The following is a 17,248-nucleotide window of genomic DNA, read 5'->3' on the forward strand; positions in this document are numbered from 1 at the left end:
TATATAAACTACTAAGAATTAAAAGAAGACACGTAACAAAATTACTAAAGCTTTACATTGAATTAACTGTTTGAATCTTAGTAAATTGTATTTTTTTGTTACTTTTTTTAAATTCTTTTTTTATGCTTTAAACTTGATACTCAAATTGTACTAAAATAACTACTACTAAAATACGATATTAATAAGAACTATATAGACATAAATAAGAAACAAAACTACTAAAAAAGATCCAAACAATTACTATAACTAAAATATGTAAGTTTTATTTTTTGTTTTATATTATAGTTAATATTTTCCACTTGATATTAAAACAAGTAAAACTAAAAAAAGCTACTAAAATTATAAAAACACAACAAAATTACTAAAACTTTAACAAAAGATGTTTAAATTTTACATTTTTAAATGTTGTATTTTTTATTATTATTATTTAAATTGTTTAATTAATGCTAAAATTGTACTAAAATAAGTAAAAATTAACTATTTAGTCACATATAAAACGTACTCAGTTACTAACGTAACCTCGGTTCTCTCTAGAAGAGCGAACGAGTACTGCGTCTTAGCTAAGACGCTACGGGAAAAGTCTCTTTTCACGAAATACTGAAGCAAAAAATTATCCTTAATTTTGTATGTTTGTAAAGCGCATTTGCAGCAGTACACAGCCATAGGCGAGACGGCTCGCTCGCTCATTGGCTATTCTGCAGCAACTGCACAGCCTATCGAGCACAGGCTGATGCAATATCAGACCAATAAGGGCGCTTCGCGCCCCTCTTGCCACTTCCCGCCGAAACGGGTGTGGCCCAACCTATAAAAGGAGCTCGAAAAGGCTGACTCACCTGATTTATTTCATCGCCGAAGCGAACCAGAGTGAATCGTACGCACGGCAGAGAACGCAGTACTCGTTCGCTCTTCTAGAGAGAACCGAGGTTACATTAGTAACCGAGTACGTTCTCTTACGAGAGCTCTCTCGTACTGCGTCTTAGCTAAGACGCTACGGGAACCCTATGTAAAACGCCGTGTGCGCAGGGATCACACACCAATAAACCTGAAGCAACGCCCAGGATTTACAGTGCACAGTCACCCGAGGGACTCACAGAGAGTCCAGGACAGGAAGGGGGAAAGCCCTCCGTCCCATATCTAGCAGCATCCGTAGATGCGGCAATATGACATCACACAACCGAGGCAAGGCCTGACCAATATGGCAATGCGGGTCTTACGCAATACTGCCCATGTAACAGTCGGCAGCGCATAACGCTCACGAACTCAGAGTTCTCCTCAGGGCCCTGATTCGACTATACCGACAGCAGCCTTGCTTGCAAGGCAGGAACCTCCAGGTTATAGAACCTGATAAATGTAGACGGCGAGGCCCAACCTGCCGCCATACATATATCCTGCAAGGAGATCCCAGTAGACCACGCCCACGACGAGGCGACGCCCCTTGTGGAGTGTGCTCTGATGCCCAGTGGGCACTGAAGGCCCCTGGAAGCATAAGCTAATGCTATGGCATCAACTATCCATCTGGATAGAGTCTGTCTCGAAACAGCCATTCCCTTGGAACGTCCACTGAACGAGACACATAAGCTCTTAAAACCCTAACAGGGCAAAGAAGACTTGAGTCTCTATCCCCTCCTGACACCGACAGGGCGGACAGGGCAATAACCTGAGCCCGAAACGGCGTGTTGAGGGACTTCGGCACATAACCGTGCCTAGGTTTGAGTATGACCCTTGAGTCATTAGGCCCAAACTCCAAGCACGACTGGCTCACCGAGAGCGCGTGCAGGTCACCCACACGCTTCACTGAAGCGAGAGCCAACAAGAATACTGTCTTGAACGACAGATGCTGAAGGCTAATTGATTGGATAGGCTCAAAAGGGGGACCCTTCATGGCCTCCAAAACCGCCGCGAGGTCCCACATAGGGACTGACGGAGGTCTGGGAGGATTCAGCCTCCTAGCTCCTCTAAGGAAGCAGATGACCAAATCGTTCCTTCCTATTGACTGACCGAGCGCTGTTTCAGAAAACACTGCGATGGCCGCCACATAAACTTTGAGCGTGGATGGGGCTCTGCCCTTATCCAACAGCTCCTGTAGGAAGGAGAGAACCTCCGTCACCTCACAACTAAGGGGTGAACATCCCCGAGCTGTGCACCAGCTGGAGAACACCGACCACTTCGAGGCATACAGACGTCGTGTCGACGGAGCTCTAGCCTGAGTGATGGTATTTAGCACTCCCACTGCGAGATCAGCGAGTAACCGTTGAGCGCCCACACATGGAAGGACCACAACTCCGGTTGAGGGTGCCAAATCGAACCCCTGGACTGCGAGAGGAGGTCCCTCCTCAAAGGCACTGGCCACGGGGCGACATCTGCTAACTGCATCAAATCTGGGAACCATGGTTGGTTCTTCCAAAAAGGTGCTACAAGCGGTATTGAACATCTCATTTCTCTCACCTGTTCTATCACCTGCGGAAGGAGGGAGACGGGAGGGAAAGCATAAAGCGGGCAGCACGGCCATTTCTGTGACAGCGCGCTTTCGTTCTTGGAAAAGAACGCGGGGCAGTGAGCGTTTTCGTGGGACGCGAAGAGGTCCACCTCCGCCCTGCCAAATCTCTCCCACAACAGCCGGACTGTTTGCGGGTGTAGAGACCATTCGCCCGTGGGAACATTGTCTCTGGACTGCCTGTCTGGACCCAGATTCTGTAGCCCAGGCACATGAACTGCCCTCAGCGAACGCAAGTTGCGCTGAGCCCAAACCAGGAGGCGTTCCGCGTGCCTGTACAGGTTTCGGGACCCGAGACCGCCCTGGCGATTTATGTAGGACACCACAGACATGTTGTCCGAACGGACTAAGACGTGGTGGCCCTTGATTTGGGGACAAAAGCGCGTCAGCGCGTTCTCCACTGCCAGCATTTCCAGACAGTTGATATGATGGAGCTTTTCCCGTTCTGACCACAGGCCAAAGGACGGTCTGCCCTCGAGCAGCGCTCCCCATCCCGAAGTGGAGGCGTCCGTCGACACCATCTTCACATTCGAGGAAGTCCCCAGGCTTACACCTGATTGGTACCAGCCGTTTGCTGTCCAGGGTTTGTTTCAGGGCTGTGACGCAGCACTGATTGACCTTGAGACGCAGTCGGCCAGATACCCACGCTCCGCGCGGTACCCGCGCCTTCAGCCAGAGCTGCAGGGGGAGCATGCGGAGCAGGCCCAGCTGCAGAACCGGAGATGCTGAGGCCATGAGACCCAGCACCTTCTGACAATGCTTGAGCGAAATGGTCGCGCCGCAGCGGAGAGAACTCGCTGCGCGCTGAATGCCCAACGCGCGCTGTGGTGACATGGAACATGAGTTCAGAGCTATACCCAAAAACAGTATCGTCTGACTGGGGTTCAGCGAACTCTTCGTCCAATTGACAATGAGACCAAGCTTCTCGAGGTGATCGAGTAAAACGGCCCTGTGCTCCACGAGCTCCGGTCGTGATCGAGCCAGAATCAGCCAGTCGTCCAAATAATTCAGCACTCGCATGCCTCTGAGTCTGAGAGGAGCGAGCGCTGCGTCTATGCACCTCGTAAACGTACGAGGAGCCACGGACAAGCCGAACGGCAGGACTGTAAACTGGTATGCCTGGCCCTCGAAGGCAAATCTCAAATATCGCCTGTGACTTGACGCTATCTGTATTTGAAAATACGCGTCCTTTAGATCTATTGACATGAACCAGTCTCCTCTGCGAATCTGCGTGAGGAGCTTCCTGGTCGTAAGCATTCTGAAACTGCGTTTCACCAATGCCTTGTTCAGCTGTCTTAGATCCAGTATGGGCCTGAGACCCCCGTCTTTCTTGGGCACCAGAAAGTATCTGCTGTACAGCCCCCCCTCGCTTTGAGCTCGAGACACAGGCTCTACAGCCCCTTTGCTCAACAGTTTTGATATTTCGGCCCGAAGTATGTGTGCTACTTCTGTTTTGACCGTAGTTTTGACGCGCGCTAAAAAGCGCGGAGGGCGTCGAAAAAACTGTAGTTAGTAGCCTCTCTTTATAATGCCTAGCACCCAATCCGAAACCCCTGGAAGCGCTGACCATGCATCCGCATGAATGGCTAAGGGCTGGATGCAAAGCGCGCTCTGTTGACTGGGCAACGGCGGCGCTTGGGTGCGCTGCACCATGGGCGTTACGCCTGTGGCATTTGAGGTGGGGAGTGCGCTGATCACAGCGGGGAGATTGCTCCTCCTCGACCCCATCCCGGTGCTTAACCGATTGGGGGAGGGCTGAGCAGGTGCCGTGGGACTCGTGATGTCTGCGAGTAACTGTGGGCTGCAAGTGTGCACATTTACCACTTTCAACTCGCTGTCTGCCTGGGCAGAGCGTACGTGCACGGGCTTCGTTTTTACAGAAGCCACGCACCGTATGTGACATAGTGTATGTGGGCACTGAGGAGTGGGCACGTTTACTATGTGGCGTGCGCGACCGACCTGAGTCGATCTTATGTGCGCGAGCCCTGTGTGCAGGGCTGTGCTTATATGTGGAGATGGGCACTGAGGAGTGGGCATGGTCACTACATTTATAGCACCATCGGCCGTGGCAGGAACACCAGAAATAACATTTTTTTCGGGAAATATCTGGGTAGCCGTGATAACGGCTTTTGTGTGCAGGCAAGCGGGCACTCGTGCAGGCTTGCGCGTTGCAGAAGACGCTGAGACAGTCACAATTCTTGGAACTGCAACAGCGGCGCGCTTGGGTGAGAGCTCGGCCGCAGCGGAACTCGTACACCGGCGCTTTCCTAGCAGTGCTAGGATGACTTCGGGGCTTCCGGCTTCACCGCAATCCTCTGCCGCGGCTCCCGCGGCGCGGGGCGATGGCTGGAAGAGTGAGAACGGGGTCCCGAGCTGTGTTGCTGACGCTGTTGTGATGACGCAGCTGGAGGCGGTGGGCGTGACCGAGAGCTTTGTGGGGCCGGTCTAGCGTGGCTTGCTGCAGAACCGGAGAGCTTTGGCAGGAAGTGCTTAAACGCTTGTGACGCTTTCTGATCCTCGACGAATCTCTCGACAAACTCGTTGACAGACGATCCGAAGAGGCCAGCAGGAGTCAGCGGCGCGTCGAGGAACGCAGCGCTCTCCGAAAGCGTTAGCCACAAATGCCTCTCAGCCACCATAGCGGAAGCCATAACCCGTCCCATGGCCTGTGCAGCGGACTTAGTAGCGCGGAGGGAGAGATCCGAAGCACTCCTCAGATCCGCGTGGCAGATCGCTTCAGGTCCCATCTCATCCAGCTTGCGGAGGAGATCGCCCTGGAAGATCTGCAGCATGGCCATGGTGTGCAACGCAGACGCAGCCTGCCCAGCAGCAGAGAAGATCCGTGCGAGCAGCGATGACGTCATGCGGCAGGCTTTCGATGGCAGCGCCACTTTCGTCCGCCGTCCAGCAGAGGGCGGGCAAAGGTGCGCTGCTATAGCCTGCTCCACCGGCGGAAGTGATTGGTAGGCTCTGTTTTTAGCATCATCCAGTGTGGAGAATGCTGGCGAAACAGACAAACGGACTCTCGCCGAGAAGGGAGCGTTCCAAGCTTTTGTCACTTCTTCGTGAAGCTCAGGAAGAAAGGGGGCGTGCTTTGAGCTGGGAGAAAGATGCTCATCCGGGAGAAAGCTACCATCCAGCCGGGAACGAGAGGGAGGTGCTGGTGCAGACCACTCGAGGCCGAGGCTCGCCGCGGCCAGCGTGAGCACTCGCATCAGCTCTTTGTCGATATCAGCCCGTCTGCTGGGCCTCTGAGCAGAAGGCGCGAGATCCGCGGAGCTCGCCCAACCCTCACTGCCCGAAGCTAGCAGAGAGCATGTGTCCTCTTCCTCCGACGCAGCCCTGAAATCCACTTCCTCGGAGTCCTCAGAGTCACCATTGGCAGTAGCTCGCAGTGAGGGCAGCCGCCGTCAGCGAGCGCGAGCGCTGCATGATCCTCTCCCAGGCAGGAGACACAGATGACGTGACGGTCTCCTTCGCTGAGCGGGGCTCTGCACGAGCCGCACGAGGGCATCTTTAAAAAGACGCAGCTCTTTTTGTGAGTGTGCGTCGCAGGGCGAACACACACAGGATATAAAGGATATAGGCGCCGGAGAGCGCAGCAGGAACGGCAGTGGAAGGCGGCGAAGGCCAGCAGCTTCAGAAGTGGCTCGTCCCGCTGAGATGCTTATCAGATGGCGCTTGCTTCCTTCATGATCCAGCGATGCGTGAGCTTCGCTGAAGAGATGAAAAATCAGGTGAGTCAGCCTTTTTGAGCTCCTTTTATAGGTAGGGCCACACCTTTTTCGGCGGGACGTGGCAAGAAGGGCGAAGCGAGCCGTCTCGCCTATGGCAGTGTACTGCTGCAAATGCGCTTTACAAAAATACAAAATTAAGGATAATTTTTTGCTTCAATATTTCATGAAAAGAGACTTTTCCCGTAGCGTCTTAGCTAAGACGCAGTACGAGAGACCTCTCGTAAGAGAACAAGAATTCTTAAATTCTTAAAGTTTACATATTAGTTAATTTTATTTATTTATCGTTTAAATCATAAGCAGTAATAGACAAATATATACTTATAAATAGACATTAATCTGTATGTAATATTGTTTATGTATATGTGTGTATGTATGTGAACAGAAACTACTAAAGCTGAGAAAAAACAGCAAAATTACTAAAACTCCAATGAAAATTAAAATGGAAAATGTAAAAACTGATGTAAATAATGAAAATAAAAACTATTCCTTGTTTACTATTTTCTAAACAGACTAATTGTATGGTCTGTGATTCTAAAGTAACACTGGTCCCTAGGTCTGTAAGCTGTATGGGAGTTTAATGCAGAAATTAATAAGGACTCCAGAGAAATGCTCCTCTGCTCCATCTATATCAGTCAGAGCCGTGTTGACCAGCTTTAATGACTTCTTCTCTGGCTCGACAGATTGCTTGATGATGTTGCAGAATCCAAATGTCACCGGCGGGCGTTCGCGGAAAAACTCGCTCTCCTCCTCATGCCTAATTGATTTCAAGAGCTGTAATACTGTGAATATTACTGTTCCATTTCATGCATATTTAGTTACAAATGTTTTCCTCTTTTGAGGATTTGATTTGGAAATGCAAATCAGACGGCTGTGTTTCTGAGATCCGGTCATGCTTTTAACTGCTTTTGCATTTTAATTTTGGGTATGGATTATTATTAATTTGTATTAATTTGTTATTTGTTGTTGTATATAAGACTGTCAGTCGTCAGGCAGTTTCAGCATAAATGTGTTTTGTAATCATAATCAGTAAGTAACATTAAGGATTGTACTCGCACTTTACAGTGCGTACAGTAATTTAATTTACTTATAAAATTGTGTAACCCTTTTCTTAACCCTGGGGGTTAACTTTAATGTTTCCCAAATTAGATAAAACCTGGATTCCCGGCAGTTGAATGGCGAATTGGCCGGTATTTTTCTTTAACCACATCAACTCTGGGGACCCACCGGTGGGTCCAATATTGCATATGCCTAATTCTCAAAAAATCTAAATAACAGCTCAAGTGGTTAAATGAAAATTTAAGTATCTTTTCCCTATACCAATTACACAATACTTTTTACTAAAATAATAAATTAAATAATTCTTATTTATAGTTTCCTAGAAATTAGTACCTTGTTAAATGAATTAACTTGCCAAACTCCAGAGAAATACCAGAATACAAATGTTAAGGGGAAAAATATTCCCTTAACAAATATTTATTTATTTTACATTAATGTAATAATCCCCTTTAAAAGAAAAAAAAAACAAGGAACCACTTTTTATACATATATATATATATATATATATATATGAAGACAAATAAACACTTTTACCCAGTGGTATGTAAACTACTTATTCTTTTGTAAATAAAATGTACAAATCACCTGTTCAGTCTCCTTGTCTCTCTTATGTTTGTTTTTATACTTGCATTTTTACCTTTTTCCTTTTCTACTTTAAAACACTGTCCTCAATCAGCATACAAGTTGACAAATTCAAAACCCTGTTAGATAGAGGCTAAACGCTTTTCTCCTGAAACATGTAGAGCAATAGGAAAATAAAACAATATTTCTTTCAAACCAATTAAACACTTGAAGAAAACCCACGATTCACAACATAAGGTTTCTCCTTTCAGTATGCAAATTAGTTAAGAGTCTGTGACGCAGTCAAATATACGGTCGTTCGTTATCGTTGGGGTTCAGATATAAAATAATATTAAAAACATGCTCACATACAAATATGATGTAAAGAGATGCATCTATAAATACTGTGGTAGTACCAACTCTTGCAGTGCAGTACTACCAGTCTATTAAGAAATCTTCCTTTTTCTAGTTTGTTTTTGTTTTTTACTTATTTTCTTTTTTTATTATATACTTATTCCTGCTATGCAGTACAGCGAGTCTATTGAGAAATATTTCTTTTTATTTTATTTTTTATTTAAATTTTATTTTATTTTATTTATTTATTAGTGTTTATTCATTCATTCCTGCTCTGTAGTTTTTTTATTTTATTTTATTTTATTTTATTTTATCTATCTACAATTTTTTCTATTTATTTAAGAGATAAGTAAAAAAATAAACAAAATAAAACCATACACACGATACATGCAACTATAATGTCGAGAGATGCATGCATCAATACTGTGTTATAGGACCATGTTACTGGAGGTTTACTGAACTGGATATTGATTTTCTTCAAAAAAGTGGATTGTTACACATAGTTTCTCTGTGTAAGCTGTTTCCATGCTGACCGTGCCGTACCTGTCCTGTGCCTGGGGAAATACTGTAAAGCATGTGAGATCAGGAGTGTTGAATGTTGAGCGATTTAAATATGAATGCGGTCTGTTGTTTTAAAGTGTTTCCAGCAAGCGATGTGCCTGTGAGCTCTCTGTGTAAATCACGCTGTTGTTGTTGCTCTGCAGTCGAAGAGCTACATGTGCAGCAGTCAAGGGAAGATCCTGTGCTTCACACTCGACTTCGAGTCGGGCTTCTCCTGCTCCGACAGCATCTCAAAGGTAAGGAAATCAAACTGCGCCTCTGGTTTCTGCTGCTTATTGGCTTTGAGCAGGAACTCACAGCTGAGTCCTGACAGCACTGAATTCAGAATAAACTGCCTTTATAATGCTCTCAGTATTTCGGCTGAATACTCGTTCCTAAGCTGATTTACTCTTATTAGCAGAACACTGTCAGCTTAGGCCTGCTAGCAGCACTGCCAGTATATTAAGAAATCTTCACGTTGTGTTTTGTTTTATTTTTATTTATTTATTGTATGTTTGTTTGAGTTTATTTACCCATCCTTCCATTTTTTGTTTATATAAATGTATTTATTTTCTAATAAAATATCCAGTTTATTAAGAAGACTTCAAATTTGGTTTTGTTTCATGTTAGGTTTAATGTTTTAGATTTTTGTTTGGTTTCATTTCTTTATTTATCCATCCATGTTTGGTTTTTATTTAATTATTTTCGTTTTTATTTTATTTTCTATCAAAATATCCAGTTTATTAAACAGTAGTACCATTTTATAATTTTTTTATTTGTATTATGTTTTGGATTTGTTTATCCATACATCCATGTTTATATAAAAAAAAAAAAAAAATATATATATATATATATATATATTTTTTTTTTTTTTTTTTTTTTTTTCAGAATATGTAGTTTAAGAAGTCTTCCCATTTTGTTTCGGTTTATTTTATTATTATTATCATTATTATTATTTACTCATTCACCCATGTTTACTTTTGTTTATATTTATCAAAATGTTATCAATATCAAGATGCTTCAAACATAACATGCTTTCTTATGAATATAGTTTTAATTGGTGATCATTATTTATTTATTTATTTATTTTAATCCATACTTGTTTGTTTTATTTTCTATTAAAATATCTTGATGTAATCAGAATCCAAATTAGGTTTGTTTGTAATTTATTTTATTTTTATTTATTTATTATTTATTTTCTATCAAATTATCATCAAAATCAACATGTTTAAACAAAACATGTTTGCTTGTGAATTTAAATTTTAGTTAGTTATGCAATAATAGGTTTTTCCAGTGCTTTGAAAAAACTTTTAGTCTGCAAAAAAAAAAAACACTTTAAACATCAGAAGCAAGTTCCTCAATGACATCATCATGATCATCTTCATTACCATCCAGGAAGTGAAATCATTTTGGAGGGAAAACAGCAGCATGGTCATCAGCAAATATATCATTTTGTTTATTTATTTACAGTGTATTATCAGTGAATCTGGGATGTTTGTGTCACTCTAAAACATTCATCCTGTTTGATCAAATGACACAAATCAGTTTGATCAGACTATAATCTCAGAAGACGGTTAAAAGCACTCAGATGACGTCTTCATGTACCCTGTAACGGTTGAACCCTTTAATAGAACTAGTTTCCTTAATTACAGCTTAATCAAATTGTATTTTTGAAATGACGAGTTCAGCAGGTGCAGGTTAATGACGTGATTTGTGATTCACGCAGAAGCATTGGGATCTCCAAGCGTGAGACAGCGTGAATAGATTAACACACACTGATTATGAACTTGACAGGCCAATTTAATGGTCCCATCTAAATCTGGCATATATTGTTCTTGGTTCGAATAGCAGGCAGTGATTTGCATATCAGTGAAAAGTGTGTTACGCATGATCATCTTCAGTCGTGATGCGCTGCTCGTGTCTGTGCGTTTAACCCAAACCAGCTCAAATAACCATAACGAAAGAGCTTTATTAAAGTCCTCATGAAACTGAAGTGCTTAATGGGCTAACTTAAAGCCATAGTTGTTTAGCCAAAAATTACAAGGTGTTCACCATCAGGCCATCCAAGATTAGGATGAGTTTGTTTCTTCATCAGATTTGGAGAAATGTAACATTGCATCAATGTGTCATCAATGCATGCTCTGCAGTGAATGGGTGCCGTCAGAATGAGAGTCCAAACAGCTGATAAAAACATCACAATAATCCACAGCTCTCCAGTCCATCAGTTAACATCTGGAGAAGACAAAAGATGAAACAAATGAAAACTAAAATATGAGTCCATAATCAATAATAATGCTTCCTCCAGTGAAAAAACGGTCTGGTCTGAATCAGGAGAGAAATCTGCACAGATTAAGCACCGCTTAAAACAAGCCAAAACAGCTCTAAACAAATGGATTTTGATAATAGACAAAAGGAGATGGGCTTTTTTGTTTTAATGTAGCTTGTTGTTGTGCCAAGGAGATATATACTGTATATATATATATATATAGAAAACAATCTACTTTATGGTAAAAAAAAAAAGTTTAGGTTGGGGAAAGGTTTTTGAAAGAAGGCTCTTCTGCTCACCAGGGCTGCACTATTTGATTAAAAATACAGTAAAAACAGTAAAACTATTAGAATTTTAATTTTGAGTTTTCTATGTGAGTATCTATTCAAATATAGTTAATTCCTGTGATGCACAACTGTATTTTCAGCAGCATTCCTCCAGTCTTCAGTGGCACATGATCTTCAGAAATCTTTCTAATATGATGATTTACTGCTCAAGAAACATTTCATCAATGATTGATTATCATCAATGTTGAAAAAAAACGTGTGCTGCTCAATTTCATTTCCTGATACATTTTATTTTTAGCTTTTGCATGCCTGTCTGCTCTGCTTATTTATTTATTTACTTGCTTTTCTACAGAAAACCATCTGGAAATACAAATTCTCCCAGCTGAAGGGTTCATCGGATGACGGCAAGACACGAGTTAAGCTCCTGTTCCAGAATTCAGAGAATAAACAGATCGAAATGAAGGTCAGAATGTGTTTACACGAGAATATTAGGATGAAATGTCAAGTCAACATTTATGCTATATAAACATAGAATTTTTGGTGTGTGTGTGTGTGTGTGTGTTGCTGTCTTGTTTAATTTTCAACTGTAAGCGATTGACATCTTTCTGGTTATTTCTTTTCTTCCAGGAGCTGGAGTTTGCGAATCTGACGGCTGTGCTTCATTGCATTCACTCGTTCATCGCTGCTAAAGTGGCCACGGTGGATCCCGTCTTTGTCAACAATCAAAGTCTCACGCAGAAGTACATGTGCAGCAGCTAGAAACATCCGTGTGTGACCAAAACGTACAGTCTCATCTGGTTCTCTGATTTTATGCACAATATATCTAGTTCTTGTTATTTTTGTACGAATCTTCTAAATTCAGAGCGACGTTTAAGGAGCACTTTGAGTAGACGATATTTTAACATGCTTTGAGTTATGATTTCTTTCTTACCTACTAACATGTTCAATCATATGCTTAAACTGATTATGTAGCAGAGCAGATGTTGACATACGGTTTTATGAGTTGATGTATGAACAGCATTTGACAATTTACAGGGCAAAACGGGTGAAACTGAGACTTCCAGCTGTAAAATCAACAAACTAGATGAATATTTGTGTTCTTTTGCCCTTTTGTTTTCTAACCATCGCTTCAAACCTCTTCATTTAGCACAAAGAGTAGTAACAGCAAGTCATATATAGGATTTTTAAAGTCAGTTCTGATGGTTTTCTCCATTTGAATGATATACACTGATTTGATATGTGTTATTATGAAGTAGTGGTTTCATTAACAGTAAATAAACAGTCTTGACAGCTACTGTCCTCGAAAACTGACATTTTTCTAAAAATCAAGGTCCCTGATCTATTCTATTTAATTTGATGTTATTCCAGCTCTTTTCCAAATAAAGGAATGATTAGTTCACTGTTGACGGAATATGCCATGTTTCTTGTGTGGGTTCAGATGCAAGAGAAAATATCCACATGCATAAATATGTGTACATACAGCATAATGGTTATGTAAGCCTAAATAGGTACAAATATTTCAATGCACATTCAATGCATTAGATTTGTTAAAATAATTTAAAGGGAAGATAATATCAATTTACCCTAAATTGTCAAAGAAATTTTTTATATTCCAAATGCTATATAGTCCGTCAATTACCTAATTTATTTATTTATTTATTTGTCACAGTGTGTGTTTTTTTACCAGGTTCATATTGATCCCAAACAGAGTAATATATAATCTGAAGGCAAAATAACAGGCTAATTTCAAAATGACTATTATTATTTTTTACACGTGCAATCAATCTTCACAGTACATAAGGCATAATTATAATTATACCAGAAAACACACTGTGATGAATTATTGATTGTTGCTTAATTTAATTTGCAGTTTAAAGTCTGTGAATCATGAAATTACTTCTTCTCATTCTTTATGAATGCAGCCAGTATTACAACATAATGGCCTTGAAAATTTTTTAAATGCTTTAAAGGGATCATATGATGCTGCTAAAAAGAACATTATTTGGTGTAATGAAATGTGTTTATGCGGTTCAAGGTTCAAAAAACAAACTATTTTCCACATAATGTTTCTCCTCTATGCCCCGCCTTCTGAAACACGCCGATTTTAACGAAGGCTCATCGGAAAAATGCGAGGTTTGCTCTGATTGGCCAGCTATCTAGTGCGTTGTGCGTTGAGATTATTGTAACAAGTACTGGAAGAAGGAGGCGGGAACCGGCGAACATTTAAATCAAACTTTAATAACAAAATAAACACAAAACAGTGTGACAGCCCCTCGCGGATGACTGCTGTACACATACAAAACCAAAACACAAAATAAAACCCAGGCCTGTTCCTCCCTCGTCCTTCACTTTCATTCCTCCTCTTTTTATCCTTCCGGAGCTCCTCTGTGGGACTTGAGACCGGTGAGTGGTCCAGGTGTCGCTCATTTCCAATTACTCCACTGGCCTCGCTCCATTCCCACAGCTCTCGGCTCCGCCTCACTCGTCACAATTAGATTCAACTTTATTGTCATTGCACATGTAAGGTACAAGGCAATGAAATGCAGTTAGCATCTAACCAGAAGTGCAATAAGCAGTTAGTACATGATATACCGTGTCTACAATATGTTACAAATGTACAATAAATATACAGATGTAATCATAGCAGTACTATGATTTACAGATTTTTAAATACTATCAACATGATATAAAGATAGGTGTACTATGAACATACTATACAGATGGATTATGTAGTAAGTGTATGTACACTATAAGCAGAAACTAGGAACATATGAACATCATTTACACTAGTGCAATGGACTTGTGTTTACAAACAGATTATTCAGTATTTTGGATGAACAGACAGTAGTGCAAGTAATAACAAGTGAGCTGTTTTTTGTTTGTTTGTTTGTAAACCAGATGTAGTGTTGAGGAGGGGTGATAAGTGTGTTTGTTTGGTGTGTATGTGTGTGTTATAGGGGAGTTCAGTAAGGAGACAGTTGTAGGGAAAAAGCTGTTCCTGAATCTGCTGTTCCTTGTCCGGAGGCTCCTGAAGCGCCTCCCAGAGGGCAGGAGGTTAAACAGTCTATAGTCAGGGTGAGAGGAGTCCTTCAGAATGCTGCGAGCTCAACGTAGACAGCATTTTCTCTGGATGTCCTCAATAGCAGGAAGTAATGTCCCTGTGTTGCATTGGGCAGTATTCAACACCCTCTGCAGTGTCTTGTGGTCAGCAACTGAGAAGTTTCCATACAGACTGTGATGCAACTGGTCAGGATGCTCTCGATCACACACCAATAGAAGTTCACCAGGATGGCTGAAGACAGCTGGTTCTTCTTCAGTGTCCTGAGGAAGAAGAGGCGCTGGTGAGCCTTCTTGACCAGGCTGGAGGTGTTTGTAGTCGAGGACAGTTCCTCTGAGATGGTGGTTCCCAGGCACTTGAAGCTGGAGACACGTTCAACAACCATCCCAATAATGTGGATGGGGCCATGCATGCTTCCTTTCTGCTTCATGAAGTCCACAATGAGCTCCTTTGTCTTACTGGTGTTAAGGAGCAGGTTATTGTCAGCGCACCATGTGCTGTACCTTTTCCCTGTAGGCATGTCTCATCGTTGTCTCTGACGAGGCCAATCACTGTGGTGTCATCTGCAAACTTAATGATGGAGTTTGATCCATGCACAGGCTTGTAGTTGTGGGTGTAGAGGGAGTAGAGGAATGGGCTCAGCACACAGCCCTGTGGTACGCCGGTGTTAAGTGTGATGGTGGTGGAACAGGTGTGGCCTGACCGAACATGCTGAGGTTTTAATATCCAGGTCTTCAAGTTTTGTGGTCAGCTTGGAGGGAATGAATTTAAATTAAATCAAATTAAATTAAATGTATGCATTTAGCAGACACTTTAATCCAAGGCGACTTACAGTGCATTCAGGCTATCAGTTATTACTATCATGTGTTCCTGGGGATTCAAACCCCCAACCTTACGCTTGCTAACGCAATGCTCTACCACTTGAGCTACAGGAACACTGTGACAGTGTACGACACTGAATGACAGTGTTAAATGCTGAACTGAAGTCAAGAAACAACATCAGTACATATGTGTTGTTATTGTCGAAGTATGTGAGTACAGAGTGCAGCATTGTGCATACTGCATCCTCTGTGCTCCTATTGCTAGGGAAGACAAATTGGTGCGGGTCCAGTGTGGGTGGGAGACAGTCCTTGTGGTGTGCTAGGACCAGTCGTTCAAAGCACTTCATAACGATATGCAATAACGAGTGCAACGGGGTGGTAATCATTTAAGCACAAATGATTGCACAGATACTATTTAAACTGAACTGAGCTGCATGAGGACATCACTGAATTCAGTGATGAACTGCCTTTAACTGTCATTTTGCATTATTGATACACTGTTTTCCTAATTAATGTTGTTCAGTTGCTTTGACACACTCTGTTTTGTTTAAAGCGCTATATAAATAAAGGTGTCTTGACTTGACATCGGGGAAAAGTGTTTTGGCACTGGCACAATGTGTGTGGACTTAAAGCATGTTGGCACAGTTGCTTGGGTGAGGGACAGGGCATTGTGATGCTGAAACCACATGTGACGACCCCGAGCTGGACACCGTTTTGTCCACGGTGAAAGCCAATCCGGTGATCCACAGAGCAAAGTTTATGTATTTCCTCAGCGACCAGCACAGATCAGCTCCAGGCATGACGAAGCGGATATCGTGCTCTTTTGGAAGACCAAAAAAAGTAGTTTCACTTTCAGAGTGAAACACACAGCATCTATATGACATGGCAGCGGCAGCAACAACAATACTACAACGAGAATAAAAGGTACACCTTCTTTCTTTGCGTGAACATCTGGGCGGTGTTACGCAAATCTTCCCACACAGTGACGTAGAGATGTGGGGGCGTGTTAGAACGAGGCGTTTTAGGAGGGGGTGGACAAGTCTTAACTTTGATAAAGTATTAAATATCTCTTTCGATTTGAGACTTTAGTCTTTGCAACTTTACAGATCTTTTTTATGCATCAAGTGCTTGTGACACTCCAAAGAGCAATGAAATATTTAACTCGCATCATATGACCCCTTTAAAATGTGCGAATGTCATTAGATGCATATTATAAAGCAAGCGTCTATAAACAAATGATGATGCCTCAGAAATCAAAACCTCAGAAATCAGCAAAAATTGTTATGTAATGCACTTAGATTGTGCCCATGTGAAGCGCTGGACTCGAGTGAATACTAAAACAGTGTCTCTGCGGTCTGCTGGGCTTTGAAGAGCCGGATCAACACTGAATTAAACTCCAGACGAAGGAAGAAACATTTGAGGTGAAAGTCTGGATTGATTCAGCCAGCAGTACTGTATTGAGGAAGAAACATGCCATTGTTCGAATACGGCTCGATCCAGGGCTCTTGAATCTCTGTGAAGAGCTTCAGGAGCCGCGGCCTTGCATCACATGAGCGGGTGCTTTTGTTTCTGTCAAGTATCATTGATGCCAGTCACTCACAGTGTTGCTCTAAAGTGCAGGAACATCAGACCTGTGAGATGGCAATATTAACACATCAATAAGATGTTTTCTGCCCACTAATTAGTGATGTTTACTAAGGCAAGCAAAGAGTTGATGTTTCTCTCAAGCGATCACATTGAGTCATTTCCATAGGAATCTGTGTGATCAGAGCTTCCCCAATTTATGTGATCAGAAATATTGCTAGGGACAATTTAGTAGTAGCTGATATTGTTAGTGACAAGTCAGAGCATATTGAGATATCTGGAATATTGGAAAATATAACAAATAATTTGTGTTGCCTGCTAAATTTCACACACATTAACACAAATCTGGCCTCTAAACCTCTCTTTTCTTTATTTAGATATGATCTAGATGATCTAAATCAAATGATTTATGATACGCACTTCGAAGTCCCAATCTGAATCAAATGAATTGCGAAACGCGAAGTTCCGATAGGAGCGCTTCAATGAACAA

General features: G+C 42.2%; 1 protein-coding gene across 1 annotated transcript in view; it reads left to right on the forward strand.

The window, feature by feature from the left end:
* The window catches only part of LOC132112360 (gamma-2-syntrophin-like), a 79,234-nt gene extending 66,540 nt beyond the window's left edge, over nucleotides 1-12,694 (forward strand). The window contains exons 15-17 of the mRNA XM_059519802.1: nucleotides 8,907-8,999; nucleotides 11,648-11,758; nucleotides 11,923-12,694. Of these exons, the coding sequence (XP_059375785.1) occupies nucleotides 8,907-8,999; nucleotides 11,648-11,758; nucleotides 11,923-12,054 (336 nt within the window). The 3' untranslated portion in view covers nucleotides 12,055-12,694. The remainder of the gene's footprint in view (nucleotides 1-8,906; nucleotides 9,000-11,647; nucleotides 11,759-11,922) is intronic.
* Nucleotides 12,695-17,248: the final 4,554 nt, after the last annotated feature.

This window comes from Carassius carassius, chromosome 32, assembly GCF_963082965.1.
Source record: "Carassius carassius chromosome 32, fCarCar2.1, whole genome shotgun sequence".
NCBI lineage: Eukaryota > Metazoa > Chordata > Actinopteri > Cypriniformes > Cyprinidae > Carassius > Carassius carassius.